Source organism: Stegostoma tigrinum, chromosome 33 (genome assembly GCF_030684315.1).
Source record: "Stegostoma tigrinum isolate sSteTig4 chromosome 33, sSteTig4.hap1, whole genome shotgun sequence".
NCBI classification, from domain to species: Eukaryota; Metazoa; Chordata; class Chondrichthyes; order Orectolobiformes; family Stegostomatidae; genus Stegostoma; species Stegostoma tigrinum.
Window position 1 is genome coordinate 23,675,068 of NC_081386.1, and position 27,503 is coordinate 23,702,570.

The following is a 27,503-nucleotide window of genomic DNA, read 5'->3' on the forward strand; positions in this document are numbered from 1 at the left end:
AGTCAACTTACTAGGGTCAACTGTGATCAATCCACTCCAGTTAATTATGGTACAGTGATCAAACTTACACTTTCCATTAACCATGAATGAGTCAACCTGTCAACCCAGGACCCAATTTAGTAATCTTCTAAGGGAAGCTCTTTCAAAAGGATTCTGCCTCCAGCTACAGTTAGCATTTCTTGTGCGGAATAGTCCATTTTTAATCACAATCGCAAGGAGTGAAAGAGAAGACACTGCAATGAAACTGAGTCAGATGGAAAGGGGAGTCTTGAAGCAATCTTAGACCTGAGACGGAAGCAGATGAGGATAAAACGGGAGGTTTGGTGAGGCTTGAGGTTGCAGGAATTTTATGAATCACAGAATGGTCATTCAGCCCATCATGTGTGCCCCGAATCTCTGAAATGAGTAGTGTGCTGACAACTATTCCCCTGTTCCTATAATGCCCACACATTCTCCTCTTTCAGGAAAAAAATCCAATTCCTTTGTGAATGTTGTTGGAAATCGGGGTGCTCTTTAAAACTGAAATTCTTTCAGCCTTTCACATTTAGTATTTTTGTGTATAGCCTGAGTGTTATAGCAGTAACTACCCTTCTCCAAATGGCAATAGAGTATACAAGAACAAAAAGGAAAGGTTAGAAGGATCACCAATGCCATTACTTACATCAAACTCGAGTATCGATGTAGCGCTTCCAAAAATAAGAAGTTCTGCTCTTGAGAGGAACAAAATCAAACCTACAGATGGGGATGGGAAATTAGACAATGGCTATCCTGATATCATTGGCAGAGAGGATTTAGACAGCAACAGGTAGGCAGCCCCTAAATAAGTCATACATAGGGCTAGGTGGGGAGAGTCAGTTATAAGTGAAACAATCCAGGGAAACAAACCACCATCCTCTAGGGAGGAGACCAGACGTCTGCTATGTCAGCTCAAGGGAAAAACAAGACTATTCAAGATTACTACCAAAGACTACAAGTTATTTTACAATCAAAGAAGTTTCCTGCCTCTACTTCTCCCTTCTTCAAAATGGCTTTGTGGTCAATAAAACATTCTCATCTGTCATGGATCATATATTTCCTTTCTTTACTAATGTATCATATCTCTAGTGGCTCAGTGGTTAGCACTGCTGCCTCACAGCATCAGGGATCGGGGTTGGATTGTAGCCTCTAGCAACTGTCTGTGAGGAGTTTGCATGCTCTCCCAGTGTATGCATGGGTTTCCTCCAGGTGCTCTGGTTTCCTCCCACAGTCCAAAGATATGCAGGTTAGGTGGATTAGCCATGCTAAATTGCCCCATAGTGTCCATGAATGTGCTGGCTACTTGGATTAGCCATGGAAAAATGCAAGGATACCGGGATAGGGTAGGGGCATGGGTCTGGGTGGAATGCTCTTCGATGGTTCGATATGGACTCGATGGGCCGATGGCCTGCTTCCACACTGTAGGGATTCTATGATTCAATGACTGCTGCTTTCGATAAACTATTCCAAAATTTCTACAAATTGTTGACTGCCTCCAGTTGTGTTCGCCTCCAAAATCAACAAAGCCTCGATTGATCCTACTCCCAGTACACTCTCTGGCAGCACACTGCAGATCTCAACTGCTTGCCTTGTGAGCAAGGTTTCCCTCAGGCTCCCATTGCTTCTTTTGCCAATGATCTCAAGCCTGTGGCCTCTCATTCTTGATGCGGCACCCTTGGGAATGGCTTTTCCCAATCAATTCTGTCCAGATGACCTTTCATGATTTTGAAAACCTTCATCAAAACTACTCTTTGCCAAGGGAAATAGTCTCAACATTTCAAAGGTATTGCTGAAAGGGACGTTCCTCACCCCTGAGGCTGTTCCTGTGTATCTTTCCTGTTCTGTTTCTCAATCTTTCCTAACCTTTCCCAATGTGAGGCAGCCAGAGGTGGATGCAATAGTCAGTTCAGGGTGAACAAATGGGCTGGATGTTCCGAGGAGTGGCAATTTCAGGCAGACTTTTTTTTACAAAAGGAGAAGTCTCTGGATTTCTGACAGCAGATTCTGATCAGGGTTCTTTCGGAAATGTAGAACCATACTTCCATCCTGACGGTTCTCTCATAATGCAGAGCGGTCAGGGGAAGGCAAATATTGTCCCCACTTCAGACCGGTCAGTTGCTGTATTCTGGAAATTAAAAGGCTCAGAACCTCAGTCAGCCGCTTTCATGGATACTGTCCCATACTAAGTAACAGGAAATGTATTGCCGTTCTTTCGCTGTCGCTGGGTGAACATTCTGGAATTCCTTCCTTAATTGCATTGTAGATCAACAGCGGTTCAAGAAGGCAGCTGACCATCATCTTCTCAAGGGCAACTACGGACAGGTCATAAATGCTGGCCAGCTGGCGACAATAAATAAAACAAAACACAACATAAGTGTGAGCTTATGTTGCCAAGTGGGTGGAGGGAGGATTGGTGGGTTGTCAATTTTTTTTTTATTCATTCATGAGATGAGGGCATCACTGACTAGGCAGCATTTACTGCCCATCCCTAATTGACCAGAGGGTGGTTAAGAGTCAACCACATTGCTGTGGGTCTGCAGTCACATGTAGGCCAGACCAGGTAGGAATGCCAGTTTCCTTCCCTAAGGGGACATTGGTGAACCAGGTGGGGTTTTTCTTTTTCCGACAATTGACAATGGATTCATGGTCATCATTAGACTGCTAATTCCAGATATTTATTGAATTCAAATTCCACCATCTGCAGTGGCAGATTCCCAGAACATTGTCTGGGTCTCTGGATTAACAGACCTGTGATAATACCACAAGGCCATCGTCTCCCCCATATTAATAGGGTGCCAGTTGGGTAGGTTGCCAAAGTGAAGAGGCAGGAGGGGGCCTGGGATGTACAATGCCAATTGATAAGGGGTACTGTGGGTGTTGGGGTGTCAGTACTCAGGATAGATAGGAGCCGAGAGAGTGGTGCAAATTGAGAGTAGGTCAGGGTGGGTGAGAGAAACAGGGTGGAGACAGAAGGTGGGGATGGGGGGAACGGTGGTCAGATATATTGTGGGGAAAGGCTGTTTGGTTCCTGAGGCTGACTTGGTTTATTTCCTCTCTGTGTTCACCCCATCAAAGTAAATCATTTCTGTGCCCTGAATTCTATCCACCACTTGTTTAACCAGGAAGTGAAAAGGATGGTATATGAATGGAAACTATTACACTTTCAGCTCTTTGATGGAAGTTAATGATTTTACCTCAGGAACAGGACACACTCTCCAAGATTGGACATGCAGGCAGAATGTGGGGAGAGATGGAAAATCACTACACGTTTTATACTGGGTTAATACTTTATACAAGTGATTATTTTTAATCAATTATCAAATGAATTATCAAATCAAGGGTTTGCTTTTCATGAAATTGGTAAAGCTAACCACCTCAGTCTGTCTGTAATTGATTCCATAATGAGCCTGATACGATCTATAAGTCTTTATCAACATAGCAGCCATTTGTATATGACTATGAATAAAAATTCAGGTCAAAACTTTAGATAAATCTGACTTGGGGATTAGTCAAAATAAAAACTTAAAATCTGAATAATTTACGTATTATGTTTCCCATCATTATTACCAACTGCCAAAGCAAATTTAATGAGAGAGGTGTTAAGATGCAATTATCTGCACTGCACATAGCGGCCTGTTTCAAAATAATTGAATCAGCCACAGGGAATGGAAATTACGACATAATTAATTCAGCAACGTAATCTGGTAAGATTGGGTTATGTTTTAATGGCATTTCCTACCCTTTTAAGGTGCTGTCTTTCTGTGCTCGCTGGCTTCTGAATGCCCCACAGCTTCTCACTAAAGGTCACCATTGCACATGTGCGATGGAAGGCAGTGACTGCCAGCGGGATGCTGGAGCACAAGGCGGTATTACAATTCTGCTTGATCACATCCTCACCAATCTCCCCTTTCACTGTCTATCAGGAGTCACCAGGCAACAATGAGGAGAGTTTGCACCGCCCTCCCTCAGCCCAAGGATGCTGAGACCAAATGTGTGTCTTCTCCTGCTGTCCTGAGTGAAACAGGCTAACTCAGTGGAGAGAAAACCTCTCTGCTCTACATAGCAGTGTATGGAGAACCTCTCTCCATTAGAGAAAGACAAGCCGGTTATGTACAGCGTGAGGGTAATCACTCCACATCATGAGGAGGCCGCACCTCCATGAGCTACTAGTCAGTACGGGGAATGAATCTGGCCTGTTGGCTTTATCCTGCGCCTCACTCTTGCTATCTCTGTCAACTGAGCTAATGGGCCTTCCCTCTGCTGTATACAGCTTAGCAATATGCAGGGTGACATCTGTACCTGAAAATCATCCGTGATATATTGAGCAGAGTGCTGTTTGCACTGTATGGGGCATTCAGACATTCTGTGGACTTTAGTAACCTCTGCAATTTGGGATCAATGCTCAACATCAGACAAGAGTGTTCAGGGAATAAGTGTAGAGACTAAGCATGCCCCTGTGACATTACTGATAAACAAACAGATTTATGGCTCCACAAATGCACACTATCTGTAGTCTGATTTTTCAGGCAAGAGTTTTTTTTTAACTAAAAGATGACAAAATGCCATTCCATATGAGGACTGGCAACCGCTCCACACCTATCTGCACTAATATATTACCACCATTAAACTTCACACATACAGCAATTTTACCTCAATAAGCAAGTGCTTTGAGTTATGTATCATAAATCATTCATAACACAGGTAGGCAGACATGAATGGTATGTTTAATACATGGTTTCTGTAACTTATTTATTAACCTGTGAATCTTGACAAGGAGTTATGTATTATAAATCATCTGCATCCTCAGGCATTAAAAATTTATATGATTTATAATGTATAAGTTCAGTCACTTATTTATCAATGATAAATCCGAATTTTTAGTTTCATACTAATTTAAGTTTGTGACGGAGAGAGGTTCGGCAATAGGTGTTTAACTGTGGGGCTTTGCAATAGAACCTGATCGAGTCTGTACCTGATAAATACAAGAATGTGCTAAAGCAGTCTGGCTGATTTTTCTACTCTCTAGCCTGGGGCACTGAGCGCCAGCAAAAATTAATAAAGCCAACAGAGACCGGAAATTATATCACAGGTTTGAAACAGAATTATAATTACACCATTTTGCCTGATGCTGTCCAATAATATGCTGATATTTCGCTCGGACTGTTAAAGAATATTAGACAGTGATGGAGGAGATCATGAAAGATTGACCATGACTGACACAATATCGCATTGTATGCTGAGGAGAATTGTAGAACTCACTGTAACATTCAACTTAATTTTTTAGCCTTTGCCAGTTATCATCTTTCCCTCCTGAAGAACCTCTGTTATGCATAGGTCCAGACTACATTTTGCGACATCAACCAAGTGATCTATGTATCTCTAGACAATGAGTTATTTCACTGTGGGGGCCTACTCCTGTCCTCACAGTCATCAGCACTTCTGAAAAGAGTCACCAGTTGGCAAACAAACCCAAATGACATTTTTCACTTGGTTTCTGAGCCACTCAATGAGTTGCACTGTGTTAAAATGGGTTAGCACAGATGAGCAAATAGGATTTATTTTAACAGTGTACCACAAAAGTCTACAATATCTATTTAGAAGCAATTTCCATAAGCAAATAGAACTCATGACTGAGAACTCTCAATAAAAGTATGATTTTTTTTTCACCAGGAAATGATGTGAGTGATGGTAGTTACACAATTTGCACTACATCAAAACAATTCCAGTCAGTTAGGCTGTTTTCTCATCAGCCTGTTCAAAGATGCCAACACATACCTCAGGAGCAGGTGAGACTTCATCCCAGGTCTTCTGGTTCTGAGTTAGGGGCACTTCTGTTGTGCCACAAGAACACAGACTTATTTTTTTGACTAATTAGCATTACTATTTAGCAGATGTAGCTACTTCACCTGTTCAGAGATGTCAGTAGACACCACAGGGCTAGACCCCGGACCTCCTGGCTCAAAGGTAAGGACAATACCAGTACACCACACAAGCCAATCATTTATACTAGTCTGGCCTCCTGGTGGTAACTGTCATCTGAAATGCAAAATCATCTTTATTCTAACCAGGGATCGTAGCGACACTATTTTGATTTTGACCAACTCAATCCAGAACAAATGAAATTAATTGTGACATCTGACCTATGATTATGTAAATTAGCCGTCAAGGCACTAGAGGCCTGGGACTATCTAGGTTGTGAGATCTAGCTACCCAGTGGGTTAAATATATAGGTCCTCCGAAAGCTATACTCTGTGAGATTAAGATGATTTTATAGTGTCGTCATCTCTGGGGCTTCAGCTTGCAAATTGAAACACCTGATTGACTGGAATGGAGATATTGCCAAGATCACAGCAAACCATGGTCTTGGATGGTATACTTGCAAAACGTTTAAAGAAGTGAACCTATCAAAGGTTTAATATTGACTAATTTTTGCAATATCTTCAAACATTGTTCTAGGTCACAATGGAGAACCTTGAAGTGTATCAGGACATGGTAGAGAATTTCATACCTTATCGGAGTGTGAGCTCATGGGAAATGGGGATGTAATGTTCACGTTAATGGGATAGCGCGGGCTGATCTTCAAGCAAATATGGGAATGTGATTCCTGATATCACAGGATTTGACGTAGGATCTCATGGAATATTGGAATCTGTTGTAGAATCACTTGAGATATTAGGATTTTGGATCGCACCAGATATTGCCACCTAATATTGGGTCTCAATTGTCTCTCTACTACATTATTTTACCAAATGCCACTTCAATTGCTTTTGCAGGGAAGAAATCTAAAACAAAAGGTATTTGGACAGAAATGAAATGCGACTTCCCATCTTACAAACGTAATCAGAATTAAAGGCTTCAAGCCAACCAAACTCACAATTTAATTATCTATTTAGGTTACACTGCAATATTAAAGCCAATAAGAATCAGAGCACACAGTATTTCATTTTTCTGACTTTATAAGTCTTTACTTAAAACAATGGCTACGTAAATTGTTTAACTTAGATTTTGATAACAGCTTTTGTCACCCAGAATCAAAGCTACCAGTCAAAGCAGAAGTTCAGAATTCCCTGGGTTAAGGTTTGATGAATTTTTCTGCAATTAGCATTGACAGGAACTGGGATTATTCTGATAGATAATAATTGGGTCATCTCAGTAAAAGCAAATGAGCTACCTTATCTCCCTCATTCCTATCATGGAGATTTAATGTTGCTTTCCAGTCAGTTGTATTTCCACAGCAAACTGATCCCTCCATCAAACATCAACTCTCTTTGCATTTGTTTCTTGAAATCTGAAATTGATTGAAATCTGCATACCTATGGAAATGTTCATGCCACCAAGATATAGCATTAGCATTTTAAATCATATAATAAAAATGTGGAGAACACTTTGAGGGAGTTCAAAACAAGGGGTCATAATTAGAGGAATCATGATTAAAACCAATGACCGACAAAACATTTTTCATGCTGTGACTAGCTCGGGCATGGAATGAACTGCCTGGAAGCATGTTGGAGGCAACTTCCACTGATAGAAATCATGGTCAAGGGTGCGAGGTGAAAGCAGCAGATTGAAAGAAGGTAAATGATGCTCCATTGAAGAGTCGGTGCACAGCGTTTCCTCTCATTTTTTTTACTGGCTGCATGGGCCTCGGGGGTCCGTGTGGAGCAGCGACTTTCAGGAACCAGAATGTCAATGCCATGATCGGTTTTCCAACGCCAACACTGTGCATGGAACTTGGAGCAGTTGCTTTTGTCTGCAGTCGCACAGCTTGGAGGGACTGTTGCTGGTGCAGGCACAATGGGCTGAATGGCATCCTTTCACACTGTTAACACTGCTGAGATTCATGAGAAACTTCTTTGTGCGGGCATGGGGTGGGTCAGATACATAACACATTTACAAACAGGCACTATCCAGGGGAAACTAGATAAGTACACAAGAGGGAAAGGAGTGGTAGGATAATAGAACATAGAATTGTACAACACAGGAACAGGTCCTTCGGTCCATGATGTTGTGCTGAACATGATCCCAAATTAAACTTATCCCTTCCACATGTCCATGGTCCATATCCTTGCCTATTCATGTGCGTATCTAAAAGCCTCTTAAATGTCCTTATCATAAATGCCTTCACCTCTACCTCTCCCTCTGACAGCACGTTCCAGACACCTACTGTTCTCTCTGTATCATAAATATTGTCCGCATTACCTTAAATACATGCCCTCTGTGGGTTTCGACTCAGGGAAGGGGGTTGTGTGAAGTACGATAGGGAGAAGTTTTATGTGGAGCATAAAACCTGGCATGGACTGATCTCTGTGCCACAAATTCCAAGTAATTCTAAGCAAAAACTCTTGCTGCCCAGATTTGTGATTGATTTGGTGAACATTGGAGAGTGGTTGGAAGCAGAGAAGGGAGAGCGTGATAGAGAGTGGTCGAGTACAAGGAGAAATGGAAAAAGCAAAGAGAAATGAAAGAGAGGCTAATGGAGAGAGAACATATAACTAACTGAAAAGATAATGGTGTAAAATGAAGAACGCAATGGGAAAGGTGGAAAAATAAAATGAAGGTAGGATTCATGAATGTTATCATGAGATCAAATTCCGTGCATAGGGAAAATAGGGAAGAAGCAGGAAACAGTTGTGATTCACAACCAAGATGGTGGATCATAGCAGGAGATTATGGAGGAGGAGACAAGGTAGAAAGATGAGGCAGTAGCAGATTGTCTGGTGAGCTTGGTTGATTGTGAACGTTTTGCTGGGCAGTGAACAATTAATGACACACTAAGCGCTTCAGTTTTTCCTTCCTTCAAATGTTCCCTGCAGTAAGAACCAAGACCAAACAGACAGTAGCAAGACAGAATCATACAATCCCTACAGTGTGGAAGCAGGCCATTTGGCCCATTGAGTCCACACTGACCCTCTGAAAGGCATCCAGACCCAACCCTCAACCCTATAACTATGTATTTCCCACGGCCGATCCAACCCAACTGCACATCCCTGAACACTACGGGCAATTTAGCATGGTCAATCCACCTAACCTACACATTTTTGGACGGTGGGAGAAAACTGGAGCACCCAGAGGAAACCCATGCAGACACAGGGAGAATGTACAAACGCCACACAGACAATCGCCTGAGTCTACAATAAAATCTAGGTCCCTGGTGCTGTTACGCAGCAATACCAAGTATTGAGCTACCATGTTTCTCAAAATGGCACACAGAGAGCAGTCAGGCCTCAAGATGGCACAGAGAAAGGAGCCAGGAGGGCAAAAGAGAAAAGAAAAATATGTGAGTGACAGTTTCATAACTCAGTACTAGCCTTGCTAGAAATCCACTTACAACAAAATATAAAGTGTATGTTTTCCATACTTCATAGTAAGCTTTGATAGTAAACAGAACAATCAAAAATGACAAAGCTAGGCAATCACAGTAAGAGGAGGTCAAACACCACACGACACCAGGTTATAGTCCAACAGGTTCATTTGAAGACACAGGCTTTTGTCTCGCTCCTTCATCAGGTGTTAGTGAGGTTGGTGGCATCAGACACAAAATTTATGGGCAAAAGATCAAAAGGTTATAGAGCTGATGTGAATGCATTGAACAAATCTAAGATGTCTGTTAAATCTTTAATCTGCTAGAAAAGATAAATATGCAAGTCCCAGAATTGCGTTCAAGACACTGCCCCGAGATAACTAAAGGTTTTATCAATATACCAGAGATGCCTTCCCAGGTCAGACAATGTGTATCAGGTGTGAGGCCTTGTTTCAAAGCTGGCTGTGTATTAACTTGAAGTCAGACTGGTTTTATTTCCAAAGTAGGAATTTATAAAATGCCCCATTGACTGTCTACAAATTGTGTGCTTTCTGAGCAAAATAGAATGTATATGTGTGAGTGTGCGTATGTATAGGTGTGCGCATGTGTCTGAAAAGCGTAATGACAGACATAGGATATGAGCGATAGGGTACCCTTTGTCATCCAGTACGTCCCAAGAGTTGAGAAACTACACCCTATTCTTTGCAACCTTCAACACATTGATGATGATGAGCACCTCACCAAGATCCTTCCCACGCCTCTACTTCTTGCAGTAAACAACCATCAAGCCTGAAACAGACTATCATTTGCTGCAAGCTACCCAGCCTTCAGGACAACATTGTCCACTACATCATACAACCGTGCCATGGCAACCTCTGCAAGACATGCCAGATCATCGACATGGGCACTACCATCACACGTGGGAATACCACCCACCGTGTACACAGCAGAAACTCATGTGACTCGGCCAATGTTGTCTATCTGCAGGCAAGGATGCCCCAGGACATGGTATACTGGTGAAGCCATGCAGATGCTATGACAACAGATGAATTGACACCACACAACAATCTCCAGACAAGGATGTTACCTCTCAGTGGGGGAACACTTCGGTGGTCAACGACAGTTGGCCTCAGATCTTCGGCTAACGTCCTCCAAGGTAGGCTTCGGGATACGTAACAACGCAGAGTCACCGAGCAGAGGTTGATAGCCAAGTTTGGTAACCATGAGGATGGCCTCAAACGGGATCTTGGATTCATGTTGTGCTACAGGTGACCCCACCGCACCATACACTGTCTCATACACACACTCACACACATGCACTCTCATTCTAACACACTCACACACATATACTCACACATTCACACAGACCGTCTCTGAGACACATACTGTCTCTCACACACACTGACACTCACACACGCACACAAATAAAATATACACATAAATTTCTGTTATTGCAGATATATTCTATTTTGATTGAAAAGTACACAATTTGTAGACAGTCAATGTGGCATTTTATAAACTCCTACTTTGGAAATAAAACCAGTCTGATTCCAAGTTAATAAACTTATAAACAGGGCCTCACACCTAAAATGCATTGTCTGAACTGAGATGTCATCTCTAGTATACAGATGAAATCTCTGGTTATCTCAGGGGGTGAGGTGAAAGAAATTCTGGGATTTGCATATTAAGCCTTTCTAACTAATTAAAGATTGAACAGTCAGCTTAGTTTGTTCAATGCATTCACATCAGTTCTATGGCCCTTTGATCTTTTGCCTATAAATTCTGTGTCTGATGCCACCTGTCTCACTGGCACCTGAAGAAGGAGCAAGACTCCAAAAACTCGTGTCTTCAAATAAACCTGTTTGACGAAAACCTGGAGGTCATGTGACTTATGACCTTGACCATCCTAGTCCAACATTAGCACCTCACATCACAGTGAAAGAAGCCACTGATTGTGTTCACAGCATGCTTATATATAGCAGTTAGATCTCACAGTCTTAAAGGGGAATGCCTGTTGGTTATATAGGTCAGGAAATCCCTCAGAAATGTTCCCACATTGTTGGCAGAAGTGAACTGTTTCAGTGTTTCAGTGAACTCCTGCAGGCAGAGTAGCCACAGTTCTAAGGATTTTCCCGCTCCGCAGTTCCCCCCGACTGACCACATGGATTCTGATATTGTTCCTGTTTTTTAAGCATAAAGTGCTTGCTTTGCATACAGTCAAATCGAAGTGATGCTATATCACCTCTTGCTGTTTACAATATCTACAAAGGGGCTGCCAGCGCAATACAAAATTTGCACCAACTAAATCACATTGTTTTCTTCAGTTTCCATTCTTTTGAAACACAAACAAAAGGGCGTGACTTCATTTGTCTACTATGAGGTCAGGTTCACTTCTAAGCACATAGCTGTACTGAACTCTTGAATTAAAATGGGGATGATTACAGTGCACATTTCCAGGTTAAACAGCCACGGACTGAAGGACTTGACTGTCATTCACATAAAAGGTTATCAGAATGTGGTCAGGCAGAGTGGAGCTGGAAGTTCATCCGTCTCCCAGGTTATCTTCAGCCTGCCAGCATGCTGCGCACAAAGCTCACTATTATTCACTCACATCCATTATTCTCTCCAAACACTCCACCCATATCTGTATGAACACAGTTCATTCCTCATAAAAGGCACTTGCGAGCAGTGCTGGTCCCATGTCAAAAGCTAATGTAGTAGCCACATCTTATTCAAAATAGCAATAACAGAACGTCAACAATTAGAACAAGAGTAGGCTATTCAATTCTTCAGTACTGCTTTTCTATTCATTGGCTGATCTTTGATCTGAATTGATATTCCCTGAGGTCTGGGTTAATGCTCTGGGACACAGGCTCAAGTCTCAGCCCAACAGTTGGTGGCATTTAAATTCTATTAATACATTTGAAATTGAAAGCACATGTCACTGATTGTGACTGCTGTTAACACCCGCCTGATTCATCTCTCTCATCAGCCTCTGATGAAGGGTCTAGGCCCGAAACGTCAGCTTTTGTGCTCCTGAGATGCTGCTTGGCCTGCTGTGTTCATCCAGCTCCACGCTTTGTTATCTTGGATTCTCCAGCATCTGCAGTTCCCGTTATCACTGATACATCAATGTCCTTTGGGGAAGGGAATCTGTTGTTCTTACCTGGCCTACGTGCTACCTCGGATCCACAACAATATGGTTAACTCTTGACTGCCACCTGAAATGGTCGAGACAGCCACTGAATTTGAGGGCAATTAGAGATGGACAAGAACTGCCAGTGGCACCCACGACCCATAAAATAATTTTAAATAGTCTACACTACTCCTCTATCATTGAATCCAAATGTCTATTAATCCATGATAACAAAATGTGGAGCTGGATGAACACAGCAGGCCCAGCAGCATCTCAGGAGCACAAAAGCTGACGTTACGGGCCTCGACCCTTCATCAGAAAAGGGGGATGGGGTGAGGGCTCTGGAATAAATAGGGAGAGAGGGGGAGGCGGTCCGAAGATGAATAGAGGAGAAGATAGGTGGAGCGGAGAGTATAGGTGGGGAGGTAGGGAGGGGATAGGTCAGTCCAGGGAAGACGGACAGGTCAAGGAGGCGGGATGAGGTTAGTAGGTAGGAAAAACCTTGGCATGCTGCGTTCATCCAGCTTCACACTTTGTTATCTTGGATTGTCCAGCATCTGCAGTTCCTATTATCTCTGTCTATTAATCTATGTCTTGAGCATTCTCCATACATCCAAAAGGCGCAAGAGGCCTGCTGCATCCACTCATTTCCTTATTGTTAGATGTTTCTAATTGTTACCTTTTCTTGTTATTTTATAGTTATTCCTGTCTATTGCAATATTATTGCTGTCCTTCCAAACACTGCAGTAGCTGTGCTGCCATTGCTACCCAATTTATTTCCAGCACTGCAGCGCTCAGGGTGTCCATCACAGTACCTACACTTTTATTATTATTCTTATTGCAGTTCTTTCTAAGTAGCAGAATGGTGACCATATTGTTTCTGCTGACAATGGTGCCCCAAACTACAATCTCATCTTGAATATTAAGAAGGAATCTAAGGTTACTATCAGTTTGTACTGGCTCCAAGCCAACAATAGCACTTCAATAAATTGATCCATAATAATTTAATCTTTTTTTGGTGAATGACCAGTAATCACGGTTTAAAATCAACACATAGAAAATTAAAATACACTCAGGATATATGTCTCTTAGCACTAAAATACTAGCCACAATTTATTATTTGAAGGATGGTTTAATAAAAGTTATCCCTAAAAATCCTTCCAGTCTAAGATTAAACTCAAAACTTCCACTTATACAGGTACAGTACCCACGCCTGAAAATCCCAGAACTGATCAAAAACCACATGTTTGTCTCTCTCTGGTCCCTGCTTAACATTTACAGCATATCAAGTCATAATGTGCAATGTTATGAGGTGAAAGCAGGAAATTGGTGGTAGGCAATGATACTTATTTGAAGAGCGTGTGCAGACATGATGGACTGAATAGCCTCATTTTGTATTGTAACACTTCTACGATTCCACGGTATGATTAACTCTGTCCACTTGTATTTATTGTTGCATTAATCAGCTGCCCTGGACTGTAGTTTTCATGATCAAAAGATTTCCTGGAATGGTGCATGGACCTTTCACTGAATACAAATGATTTAAGTAGAGGCCAAAAATCTATTGTAGGTTTGCATGTATTGGATAAAGGATAACTCAAAATCCACAGAAGTCTATAATCCAGCAGGGTGCTGAGGGTGCAGATTTGACAGCAGGTGTAGTTTCCTTTCCATACCAAATTTTCATTGTATCTCGATGACTGGAGAATACACACTCAATACTTTGATTCCTCTTAACAGCGAGGCACTGAACTTATTAATTAATCAGGCAAGGATGAAGGACATAGCAAGGTCTGAATGTGCTCCATGCAGCTTTGATAATTTTCAGGTGTTTAGCTGTTTGGCACCTGCGACACAAGTGCTCAGCCTTGGTGTGCATAGACCACGGAGGCTTCATAATGTCTGAAAGATGACATCTTTACATTGTTAATTGACAATCTAAGTGACTTGTGAAACCAGATTGCATCGAATGTCTGGTGCATCCACTCAAATAATTTTCTGCAGGATTCTGACTATCAAGAAACGTGTTCCAGACCTTAGGCAGCTTGCCACTCCTTGAAGATTTCAGCACAGTCCTCTTTCCAGTAGCTCATAAAGTAAGGCGTTATCGTAACCTTTCAAACATGCCCCAATCACTCTCACATCCTGGGGCCTTGTTATGTTAATCAGCTGATGTAGAGAACTACTGACCCCTACTGGTACACCACCAGGAGTTTAGGAGCCTTTCCACTAAGTGTCTCAAGGTATGTTGATCATCTGATTCATTTGGAGGATCTGACATTATCAACAATGCAAAGTTGCCCAAGTCAGGGGTTAGATCTTGTTACAAACCTCAATGTTCAAGCTCCACAAAAAAATCAAGGATACAATAAGCTTTCAATGCTTCTTTTAGTTTTTCCTCACCAACCCATTGTCAGGGAATCCCATTCATTGTATTCATTGCAAAAGACTGAGACAGTGATGATATCAATCCCATCATTGTTTTGTAGTAACGTTCCCTGTTTTACAGCCAGTTGGGGTGAAATTTCCTGACGCTGCCACCTAACACCAGACATCTACTTGTCTCATCTATCCAAAGATGCTGGCAGCCTGTAATGTATGGCAGCATTTTCAACTTCTTGTGGAGAGAAATGGACTAATTGAAGACAGTCAATATTAATTTGTAAAACGAAGGTCATATTTAGCTAATTAATTTTGTTATTTTGTGGACATCACAGGACATATAAATAAAGAATATCCAACAGATGGTTTGCTGAAAGTAATTGAAAGAGTTCCAAAGAAGAGATGTGCCCTGGAACTTCAAGGACATAAAAATTATAATAATAATTATAATAATAAAGAGAATGTGCTGCATGGATAGTGAGATGCAAAGCTTCAGACTGCAACGAGGTCAGATGAATGGATGTTGAGAGGATGGTGGCACATACTGTGCTCCAGGGTTCAGTTCTGGGTCTACTTTTGCTTCCTACCCCAAATAATACTTTTGACGGAAGCACAAATGGAAGAATATAGATGTTTGCTGATATCAGATCGTGAAGGATAATGCAGAAAGCTGCAAGAAAGCATAGACAGTTATTCAACATTGTGTCATGTTTGGACGAGGTAAGGGGAGGAAACCATTCCTACTTGGAGTATCTGAGTGAAAACAGCAGATAAGGAAGAATTGATTAACACATTTAAACAGGATGCAGATAAAGTCTGATACAAAAATCAGGAAAGCACAGATGAGAGTGATTAGGTGAAGGTCAGAGACAGAGAAAAGTCATGATGGACTGAATGGTTTCTGTCTATGGTGTAAGTATCTCTATTCTATGTAAGCAGTGAGGTAATAAATTCTGGAATGGCAGAGAGGGGGTATGTGTGATAAATAGTGAAAGTTAAAGTGGCAGAGATATAGAATGGAGCAAAAAAAACAGATTTCTTATGGGTTAATTTATGGATAAAAATGGACAAATATATATTTTGGATATTATACAGGAAAAACTTGAAGAAAAACATTGAGCAAGGTGCTATTGAACTCCATGGTGGAAAACAGCACAAGCTCAGTAGCTCATTGTCATAAGCATAATGGAGTAATGGACAAACTGACCACAGTGATGGCAAGAAAGAGCAATTGCAACTATTGAGAGAAAGTTTCAAGAATTGGAACACCTTTTACTCAAAAGTAAAAGGTGCAGTGGAAATGAAAAAGAGATTTTCAAAATTCTGAATAGATTTGCGTAAGTAGAGAAATGCTGTTTTCACTGGTTGGTGAATATGGCACGAAAGGACACAAACTGAGGAAACTCACTTGAAAAATGATATCACCTTGTGGTTATTAATGCATAGAATATTTTTGGCGAATGTTAAGAGATAAACAATAAAAATATTTAAAAGGGGATTGGTTAAGCATTTTAAATTTAATAACATGCTGTTTACATGGAACGGGTAAGAAATCTGGATAAAACTAGATAGTCCCAGGTGAAGCAATAGTACCGCCATGAGCGTAATGGGTGAATAGCTTCCTTCTGTAAGTTCTATGATTACATCTGTTGATTGTCATGATGGTGTCCCACAAGAATCTGTTTTGGGGCCTCAGTTATTCGCATCATTTACTTATGATTTGGATAATGGCACAGAAAGTGTTATATCCTAATTTGCTGGTGATATAAAGTTAAGCAGCATTATAGACAGTGCAGGCGATAGCATGAAATTACAAAGGGATATTAATACACTAAGGGAATGGGCAAAACTGTGACAAATGGAATTCAATGTAAGCAAATGTGAGGTTATCCACTTTGGACTGAAAAATGATAGATCAGGGTACTTTCTAGATGGTGTAAAGTTAAACACAGTGGCTGTCCAAAGAGTCTTGGGGTTCAGGCGCTTATGTCTTTAAAGTGTTACAAATGGGTGCAGAAAATAGTCAAAAAAGCTAATGAAATGCTGGCCACTATATCTAGAAGACTGGAGTACAAAGATGTAGAAATTATGCTGCAGTTATACAAAACCCTGGTTAGACCCTATTTGGAGTACTGTGGGCACACCTGGGGGCATCACACCTTAGGAAGAGTACATTGACCTCGGAGGCAGTACAACGTAGGTTCACAAGAATAATACCTGGACTTCAGGGGCTAAACTATGAGGAGGGATTATACAAATTAGTCCTGCCTTCTCTAGAATTTAGAAGGTTAAGGGTGATCTGATAAAAGTCTTCAAGATATTAACAGGAAAAGTCAAGGTGGATAAAGATAAATCATTTCCACTGGCTGGGCATTTAGTACTAGGGGGCACAGCTTGAGAATTATTGCCAGACCATTCAAGGAAGATGTTCGGAAGAACTTCCGTATGCAAAAGTTGGTAGATGTTTGGAACTTTCTTCCACAAACAGTAGTGGATGTTGATCAATTGTTAACTTTGAATCTGAAATAGATTTTTTTTGTACAACAAAGGTATTAAAGTCTGTGGGCCGAAGGCAGGTATCTGGGACTTTGGCCACAAATCAGCCATGATCTCACCGAATGGTGGAAACAGCTCAAGGGACTGAATAGCCTGTTCCAGTTCCTATATTCCTAGTTGCTCATCATTAGTGTTTAGAAGGAGAGGCCATTGAATCAGTTTCATGTTTACTCCAGCACATGATGACAGATATGATTGTGAAAGTCAGGGTTTTATGAATGATTTCTTTGTGTTTTCTGAAGTTCACAAGTGTGAAGAACAATCATTACTCTTCACTGAAAGTGAAGCTCAGGGGCTATGCGTCACTCCCTACAACTACACATCAGTCCACCACCTGAATGGGAAAGTTGCAGCAAGACTCCTGAAACGTGCCAAGGATTTGATGATATTGCAGGATTGTTTCAATAGAAAATAGTTACTCAGATGCTTAAGTGCATTGTCAGGCTCTTGTAGACACTTACTTTTGGTATGTAGGATTCAATCCATACTCATTTAACATTGCTGGTATAGTCCTTAGCTCATAAAATTTTAAAGTGAAGAGATTATGGCTTTATGAGCTGTGGATAGCTTGGTATTTAACCATTACTTGTGAGGATTTGTGCTATTGTTGAGATTGGTTACTTATATGTGGCATCTAGATAGATACTGTTGGATACAGTCTTCAAAGGATAAGTAGCTCTAATGATGATGATAAGATTGGAAATAATAGAACGTTGTGCACTGTGTGAGTGCTGGTGATCACAGTGGGGTCATTGAGATTGTTGACTGCTCCTAATCATCACCTGGACAATCTTCAGCTGACCCAAAGCAAATAGGTGAATGCTTTGCTGTCATAGCCCTCGCTGCTTTGTAGGCATTCTCTGATTCTGTGTGTTCCCTTTTTATGAAAAAAAACAATGTTTACTAGAATAATCTGTACTTATAGAAACTTGCATTGAAAAAATGTGTATGGCTAACTTAATTTCATCTTGCTAATGTCTCCTTTGGCTAGGATATCTCTTTCCCGTCAATAGTGAATCATAATACACCTCAAAATACTGGAACGTTTCAAAAGTTTGGAAGAAAAGACATTCACCTGTACATTTTACAGAAGCAGAGCTCCACTTTGTATCTTAACAAAAACTCCAACACTACAAAAACACTTCAGTCAATTTCAGTTTACCCCTTAATAATTGATGGAATATTCAATATCGGCAGTTTATGTCACAATAGGTTAATGTCCCACTTCACATTCAGCGTCACTATCTATTGTACGACAAAAATCAGATCAGTGTATTTCAATATTCACAGACAAACAGAATCTTTACTGCTAAATATTACCTGAAACACAACTAGAAATCTATAGTAAAAAAAAGGAATTCAATGATCATTTAGCATGAAGCAGTCAGTGGCTTGGCCTCTATTCAGGGATGTTTTCTCAGGTGTACATTTTTATAGACTTGCCAGCTTTACTGAGTGCTGTTCACCGGCACGTATGTTTACAAGGGTCTTTTCATAAATCAGTTATAAATACAGTGGGGCTTCCAAATCTTCTCCCCATTCCTGCTCACTTTCCAGGAAGTCAGTGCCTTGATCTTGGCCTTTGGGAGCAAATTTGCAAATGATGGTAGTCGACACTGACATTATTTCTCTGGGAATTAGAAAGCTCCCAGAAAAGAAACTATCACATAATCAACAGAAGTTTTCCCCCTCGGCATTGCATAAACACCACCAGTTAATTTCTGGAACTTTGTGCCTCAATTTTCTTGGTTTGAAACAAAACATGACAAAGAAACAGTTTGCTGCTGTTCTCCAAAGTTTAGCCTGACCAGCTTTCAAATTCAGTCTTGAACTAAACTCTGAGACAGATTACAACTTCCACCCCAAACTCCCCATGCAAGAAGTGGTGTCTTGCAGGATTTGATACTGCGACTGGCTACTAAATAGTTTTTACAGTGTTTTAGTGCTCACCTATACACCTGCTATTTGTTACTTAGTGTTGTACGGCAAATATAATACGGCAGATGGTGCACATTGCTTTAAAAAACATTGTACTTACGTGTCTCTGGATATTTCCCGAGGCTGTGAGCCTGACGGAAATACTGAGGATTTTCAATCACTGGGATCCGGGTCATCCCAATAACGACAGCGTCTGGTCCAACATCCATAGATGAGGGTGTGATAATCCCATGGTTGATGTGGTGGAGTGGGCTTCCAGAATCTTCCTCACCACTGATCACAGCTACTGGCCCTGAACACAGAAGAGGAAATGCTCATAAAGTTTTCCCATACAACCTTCACCAGGATTAATCACTTTCGAACACGGTATGCCATAAAACAATATACTGCCAAATCTCCACCTTAACAAGACAAACCTAAACATTCACCTCGAATAATTTAACAAGAAACACTATGAATGAGCATGCATTCCCATATACTGTGTGTCTAAGGTTTTAGAATAGATTTGCAGCTCGGGTGACGGGCATTGTGGTTGGTTGGTTCGCTGAGCTGTTTCCTTGTTCCAAAGACATTTCATTACCCTGCTGGGTAACAGACGCCAGTGTGTGACCCGTGAGCAACTCTACTTCTTACATGGATACCTCAGGAACCAGGTATTACCACGCAGTGTGAGATACAAACCACCCATCAACAACACACACGCCCGGAAAACAGCAGAAATGCACTGATGATGTTACCCAGCAAGGTAATGAAGTGTCTGCGGAACAACGAACCAGCCCGGCGAGCCAACCAACTACAACATATTGTGTCTGAGGTGTGGTTCCTCCATTCCTCCATAGCTTCTAAACAATGTTGCTGACAGGTAATTACAGAGACAGGGGATTTAGTGATTATGATTTTGGCAATTAATTTCATTCCAATAACCATTTTGTTTTTTTGAATGTTGCATTCTGTTTGATTGATGTGCATTTGCTCCTCATTCATTGGGGCTTACATCAGGATAGGGCACACACACTGTGGCAGGCATAATTATTTACTCATTATTGGGACTGATGTCCACCGTTTCTTTGATTTGGATTGATTTCCTTAAAGTAATTTGTCCTCTAAAAGCTCCAAATGCCTATCAGAAGCAGTTGCTTTGTATTTAAAATTCCACAGGCCTAGAGCTTTCTATTATCTGAGCACTCTAAGGTCACACTTCTGTTCAGAACAAGATTTGATCTCAGACCGAGTTAAGCAGATTTAAATACAATTTCAATGCACAGAACAGGGTTTATTCCCTTTAAGGGACAGATAAATTGAAATAGACTACTTCTTCAAAGAAAACAAAGGAGTCCGAGTGCTGGTGAGATAACAAAGTGTAGAGCTGGATGAACACAGCTGGCCACGCAGTATCTTATGAGCACAAAAGCTGACATTTCGGGCCTCGACCCTTTACCAGAAAAGGGGGAGCTGGAGAGGGCTCTGAAATAAATAGGGAGAGAGGGGGAGGCGGATCGAAAATGGATAGAGGAGAAGACAGGTGGACAGGAGAGTTGCAGTAGGAGAGAGATTCCCTGAGGTTTGTCTGGAGGGAGGAGGGTAACTTCTTCAGATTAGGCATCCCTGGAAGAGGCTCGCAGTGAGGTTAAAATTGTATCAGAGATAATGGGAACTGCAGATGCTGGAGAATCCAAGATAACAAAGTGGAGAGCTGGATGAACACAGCAGGCCAAGCAGCATCTTAGGAGCACAAAAGCTGACATTTTGGGCCTAGACCCTTCAACCAGCGCTGGTGAGTCCTGGCAGATATAGCAGTGTATCAAGCTCACCTGACAGCCTCATTCTAAACATCCCAGCGTAACACTTCACCTCCCCCTCCAACACGAGCAATGTCAAAAGTGTCAAATTTCTCTTACTCTGATGGCAGGAGCTAATGTTTACCTGAGACTAGAATAAAGAATTAACATGAAACTACCACGACTGCCAATGAAAGAAAATGGGAAATGATCAAAGGTGTCAGAAAATAAAATATAGACTCAACAATCTTAATGTATTGTAAAAGCACAGTGAATGTAGTTAGACGGAAACTTAGATTCTATTAACTGTTTAAAAGTGCTTAATCTCTACCAAATGATCAAAATTTATTTTAACAAACATAGCTTCTGGAATAAAGTTACTTGGTGTTACTGAAGAATATATTCTTGCACATTTTCAATATAATACACAACAATGTAATTTGGTTTGATTTATTATCATCACATTTCCCGAGACAGAGGGAAGAGTATTTATTTTCTTCATTCATTAACAGGATGAGGACATTATTGGCTAGGCAGCATTTATTGTCCATCCCTAATTGCCCAGAGGGCAGTTCAGAGCCAACCACATTGCTGCGGGTCTGGAGTCACATGTAGGCCAGACTAGGTAAGGATGGCAGTTTCCTTCCCTAAAGGATATTAGTGAACCAGGTGTGTTTTTTACCCCTACAATTGACAATAGATTTATGGTCATCATTAGATTCTTAATTCCAGCTATTTTATTGAAATCAAATTCCACCATCTGCCATGGTGGGATTTGAACCTGGGTCCCAAGAATGTTGTCTGGGTCTCTGGATTAACGGTCCAGCGATAATGCCACTAGGCCATTGCCTCCCCTGTTTTGCATGCTGCCCATACAAATCATACTTTACATAAGTACATCAGGGTAATAGAAGAGGGTGCAGAATATAGTGTTACAGCTACTGAGAAGGTGCAGAGAAAGATCAGGTTTAGCATTTGAAAGGTTTGTTCAAAAGTCTGACGACAGTAGGGAATAATCTGTTCTTGAATCTCTTCGGACTTGTTTTCAAACTTTTGTATCTTCTGCCCAACAGAAGATGGTGGAAGAGACTATAACTGGGATGGGAAGAGTCTTTGATTATATTGGCTGTCTTCCCAAGGCGGCAGGAAATACAGATGGAGTCAATGGAATTGAAGACTGGTTTGCATAATGGATTGGGCTGCATTCACTATTTCTTGCAGTCTTGGTAACATTTACTGTACCAAGCTGTGATGCTGTAGCTTTTAGATAATACATTTCTTTTCCATTGTAAACGCTTGTCAATGAAGTGGCTTGAGAAATATGACCATATCACTTTGTGGCACCACATTAAGTCCCTCTCACATTTATTGTTTTTGATTAGTAAGCCAAACAGTTTAACCCAGGGATGATCAACATCGATTTGCAAACGGCCTCAGAAAAGTCCTTGCTGAGTGCAATGCAGCAGCACAAAAAGCAAAATTAAACCTCCATAATTGGATGCTAGGATCTATGGCTGGCAGAGTTGTTTCTCTTGTCATTTATTTTATGCATGAAGGCAGTGTGACAACGGTTTTGCTGAGATGAAAGAAACTCATTATTACTGCTCTTGGAATTAAATGGTGCTATTCAGATATTTATTTACTGGCAAAGACAGGTCTGAATATACCATCTTATTGTGTTCAAGTGAAGCATTTTCTTTAAAGGTAAGTGCTTTGTACAGTTACTCACATTGAAATGCATTTTTCTGGATGCAACTCACACCAAATGCAAACTCCTGAACACTGGACAGCTGCCAAAATAATTGAGAATGTTCCTTCCTTTTTGATTCTGACTTGACTAACACACTATGAAGAGCTCATCCATTCTTTGGATATCGCGAAACAGATATTCAGTATCAAGTTGGATAACTAAATTTGGGAAATTTCCAAACTTGATAGTCTTCCCTGCCTCAGTTGAGAGCAGCCTGTTACACCCAATTACAGTTTCAGGAATGTGAATTGGGATAGATTCTGGTATGCTGTTCCTGGAAGTGGATTCTAGATGCCATGTAAATGTCTGCCCTAGGTCTCCAAAAGGAAATTGCTGGAGAAAAGCATTTTCAGAGAGAAAAGAGAGTTAATGTTTTGACTCTACTCTGAAGAAACAATTTCTGATTTTGTTTCTGATCTGCAGCATCTGTAGTTCTTTGTTTTGTTTTGGTTCTCTGAGATGCTGGGATATATTTTTAGAAACTCATCCCTCACACCTAACCCACCACTAAAGCTCAAGTCCCTCTTACACTTACCATCGGCCTTCTTCATCTACTCAGACCCACAGACCGCATCTAAAGTCCCTCAAAGCCTGTGCCACTTCCATAACCATACACACAGTGCAGAATCAGCAGAACTTGGGAGTCATGTAAAGATGTAAATAAAACTTCTAACAGCCAAGTACAACCTTCTCATGTACACACTTGATAATGAAAAGAACTCCCATTCATGAGACAAAACCAAAATGTTTATATTTCCTCATGTGTTCAATCTAAAAATAAACTTCTATTCAGACTCCACATGAAAGGAAACTAATTCTTTAACTGTCACTTTACATTGTTAACAGAACTGTGAATTCAGAATCCTCACTAAGATAATTGGTAGCTTTTGAAACACAGCCAAGTATTCATAATGACATATTTGACAAAATGCCATCAAAGGACTCTAATTAAATTGCACAGAGAGTTGGAATTCTTTCCATTCTACAGCATCTGCCCTGTCAATCAAAACAGGCCATTTCTTTAAAAATAACCTTTCCTAACTTGTGCCTGATCTTATTTTTCAAATTTAAAAAGCAGCAAATTTTGAAAAACTTGAAATTAAAATTAAACAGACTTTATTCAACCTTGAAGACATTTGCATCAATTCAAGCAATTCATGATTCCCGTTGTGTGGGTTGAGCACCTTAGAATTAAGAAATTAGAATAGACAAAATGTGGTTTATCTGAACTCAGAACGAAGTTCAAATGGCTCTGCTTAGTTCAGGCTTCCTTCTTGTGCAAAGATCTCAGGCAGAAAGTGAATCTGTGGCAGGACTTTGACATTCATGCCATTTTTAAGGGTCCATGGAATCTTCCTGGCCCCACAAAAAGTCCAGCCCATATCTAAGCCTTCCCTTCATTTTGACAGACAAAGATTTATTGACTGTTTGTGCAAATTTCCCTGAAGCATCAGTAACACATCCACATTCACTCAAAACAAATATCATGTGAGAAAAAAACATCCGAATTATGAGCTTTATAGATTAATTTGAATCTTGCACTCGGTCACCTGCTGAAATTACCATTTCACCATTCCCCTGGTAATAAAAAGCACTTTACCAGATATACTTGTCCGTTACTTATTTACATCAAGGCCATGGCACAGACTTCAGCCATTTGGCATCTGCTCAATGCCGCTACTGATACTCCACATCAGCCTCCTTGGAAGCACCCTCATCTAACATATTCAGCATATCCTTTCCATTGTTATTCCCCAATGTGCTTATTTAGCTTTTCTTTAAATGAATCCTATTTTTCTCAATCACTCATTATGATAGCACATTTACCACCCTTCAGGTACAAAATTTTGCCTTGAGCTCTCTGTTGGATTCATCAGTGACTATTTTATATTCATAGCTCCTAATTATGGTCTCCCCACAAGTGGAAATATTCATTCCACTTCTAGCTTATCAAACTCTTCTTATTATCTTAAAAATCAACGTCAGGTTACCCCTTGGCATTCTTTTCTGTAGAGGTACATCCTGGGTTGTTCTAGGATTAAAGTCATTCCTGATACTTATAACCTCTTGATTTGGCCTCTGAATTGTCAATCATTTTACATTTTCTTCATTGCAATTTGGAAGCTGCAGCTGTGCAAAGTACTTCAAATGTAATCTAAATAAGGCTTATTACAATTCCTGGACCTAACCTCAGGAGTGCTTGCCAATGTTCCTAGCATGCAGTTGCCTGGTTAGAGAGGGGGAGGCCTGATGGACTAACCTTCCAATGCAGCATTGCAGTGACTTTGCTACATGTGGACTGATCTGTGTGGAAGAGATAACATGGTGTACTGTGGGCTGATTTAATATGCCCAAAAATGGCAAGTTCTAAAAATTTGATCTAAGAAGTATGAAACAGAGCCAGAACTACTGAACATTGCAAACACCTACAGTATGCATACATACTCTCTGCTAAACCTCTTTCGGTTCCCATCCTCTAACTTTACATATGTACTTTTCCCCAAAGCTCTGGACCCATCTCTCATCCTCATACTTTATATAATTACTTCTCCCCGAAATCAGCACAGGACCTGACCTACAGGTGACCCTTCTCCGAAACCAGAGAGCCAATAATAAAATTCCCGTTTTTAAACCGGGAGTTACTCAAAATAAGTGGCAGATCCATCAGCAAGCAACGAACCTTCCCTGCATTCCTAATGCTTCCCAGTTTTATTGCAGGTTTGAGTTATCAGGGTGCATTTTTTAATTCTAATTTAACAAATATTTCAATGGTTTTTCCAAATCCAGTTTTGTCCATTAATTATACAACCAGGAGTGATATACATATGGTAGAATCTGTTAACAGCAGCAATATGCCATGACCCAGAATAACAGCATGTTTACTCCTCGTGGACAAAGTTAGGAACATTTCAATGGTCCCCTTCTGAATATAAACACCTCAAGACACTCTGTCCCTCCAAATAAACACTAAATTGACTCGCTGTATATAGACAACCTCTACACAACTCCCTGAGAAAGACTGTTCCATGGCCAACACTCCATAGGGAGTCCTTTCTTGTACAAACTCCTTTATACAAAAATACACTCTTCATCCTGAAGCCCCTTTGCAAAAAACACCTTTTTTACTCCTCTACACAGAGGAATTCTTTGCAGCTATGCCCCCTCCACATTAATCCCTTTTCACACCAGGGCCCCCTACCCACACTGACACCTTTGCTGCTTTCGCGATACTGTCAGTCCCTGCACTGTGAATGTGTTCCATTCTGGAATTCATTTGCAAGTTGATTTGCACACAAGTTGGAATACAATACAGGACAACATAAAGGAGCCATTCGTAATTATAGGAAATGTTCACATGTTGGATCTTTAAAAGTACACTTCTGTATGAGGTCATGTCTGTAAATAAGAGAAATCGTAAAACAGGTTTGTAAATCCTGTAGGTTTATCTGGTTAAGAGACACTGACTTTCTTGAATTTCACTCTGAGGCGCAATTACCAGAGAAAACATTGGAGCAGCAAGTACAAATCAGTTGAAGGGGCAATTAGATCTGAAGGGCATAGAGATTGAGAAACTAAAAGGGTATTTGTGATTCAACGAGGAAAGGACTATTTTTATTTCAGCCGATGTTTCCTGTTCTTAAAAAAAACTTGTTTTCTATCTAACAGCACAGTTTGAAGAGCTTCCAGTAAACAATCATTTGTGAACGAGAATTCCGTTTAATAACTAAATATTAAAAATGCATCATATAGGTTTGCGGTGCCCTTGCAAAATGGATAGAACTGCATTGGATAATTGTTTTGTACAAACTCCAAATAATCTTGAGATTCATTCTTTATTTCTCTGTCGATAGAGCTCAAGATTTTATCTGCTGCCCCCTATGAATGTGGCATCTTCAATGATTTATTAACCAGTAACTCTAAATCCCACTTCTCTATGTCATAATACCATTTAAATAACATTGTCTGCCCTTGGCAGTCATTAGTTTTACACAGTGAACCTGAGCCTAAATAAAAATGTAATCGGGCTAAAAAGCTTGAAAGGGGCCTTGTAAAGTTTGTGGATGAGAATATTATGTCACGGAAAAATTTTCAAAGAATAGAATCTTCACTCAAATCCAGAACAGTTTAGCCCTTGAATTGTCCTGGATTATAATAGCCAGGTAATTTGCACCTCTCCCTTTGTCCACATTCCTCCTTATCACAGGAAAATTCTGTCAATGGCATCTTGCCCAATTGAATGGCCTTCATGAATAAACCTTGACATTAAGTGTTGGCAGAGAGCTGAAATTACAGAATGTCTTCAAATTCAAACCCAATCCTTTCCTCACACTATTTTGATGCAGAAACACATGTCCTAGTATGGATCAGTGAATAACTGGCAGCAGGAAGCCTGCTTGGTGTTTTTGCCCCTTTGTACCTGAGATGGCGTCAGGAATGGCGACTTTGTACACTTTGCACTGCACTCCTGTATCTCTGTACTTCAGCACATGTGACAATGAAACCTAACTCACCACCTGTGCAGAAATTGGAATCAGAAAATAAAGTCTGGGATCTTCGAGGTATGCATGGCTGTTATGAGTTGTGTTCATTACTGCACATGAATGAGGAGCAGAAGAGGATGATTCTGTCTCTCAAACCTCCTCTAAC

At 40.7% G+C, this 27,503-nt stretch overlaps 1 protein-coding gene across 2 annotated transcripts in view; it reads right to left on the reverse strand.

The window, feature by feature from the left end:
• LOC125467326 (NT-3 growth factor receptor-like) overlaps window positions 1–27,503 on the reverse strand; it is a 667,435-nt gene that overhangs the window by 145,085 nt on the left and 494,847 nt on the right. For both annotated transcript variants that reach the window (XM_059639207.1, XM_048563007.2), the window contains exon 12: window positions 19,429–19,620. In XM_059639207.1, coding sequence (XP_059495190.1) covers window positions 19,429–19,620 — 192 coding nt within the window. The remainder of the gene's footprint in view (window positions 1–19,428; window positions 19,621–27,503) is intronic.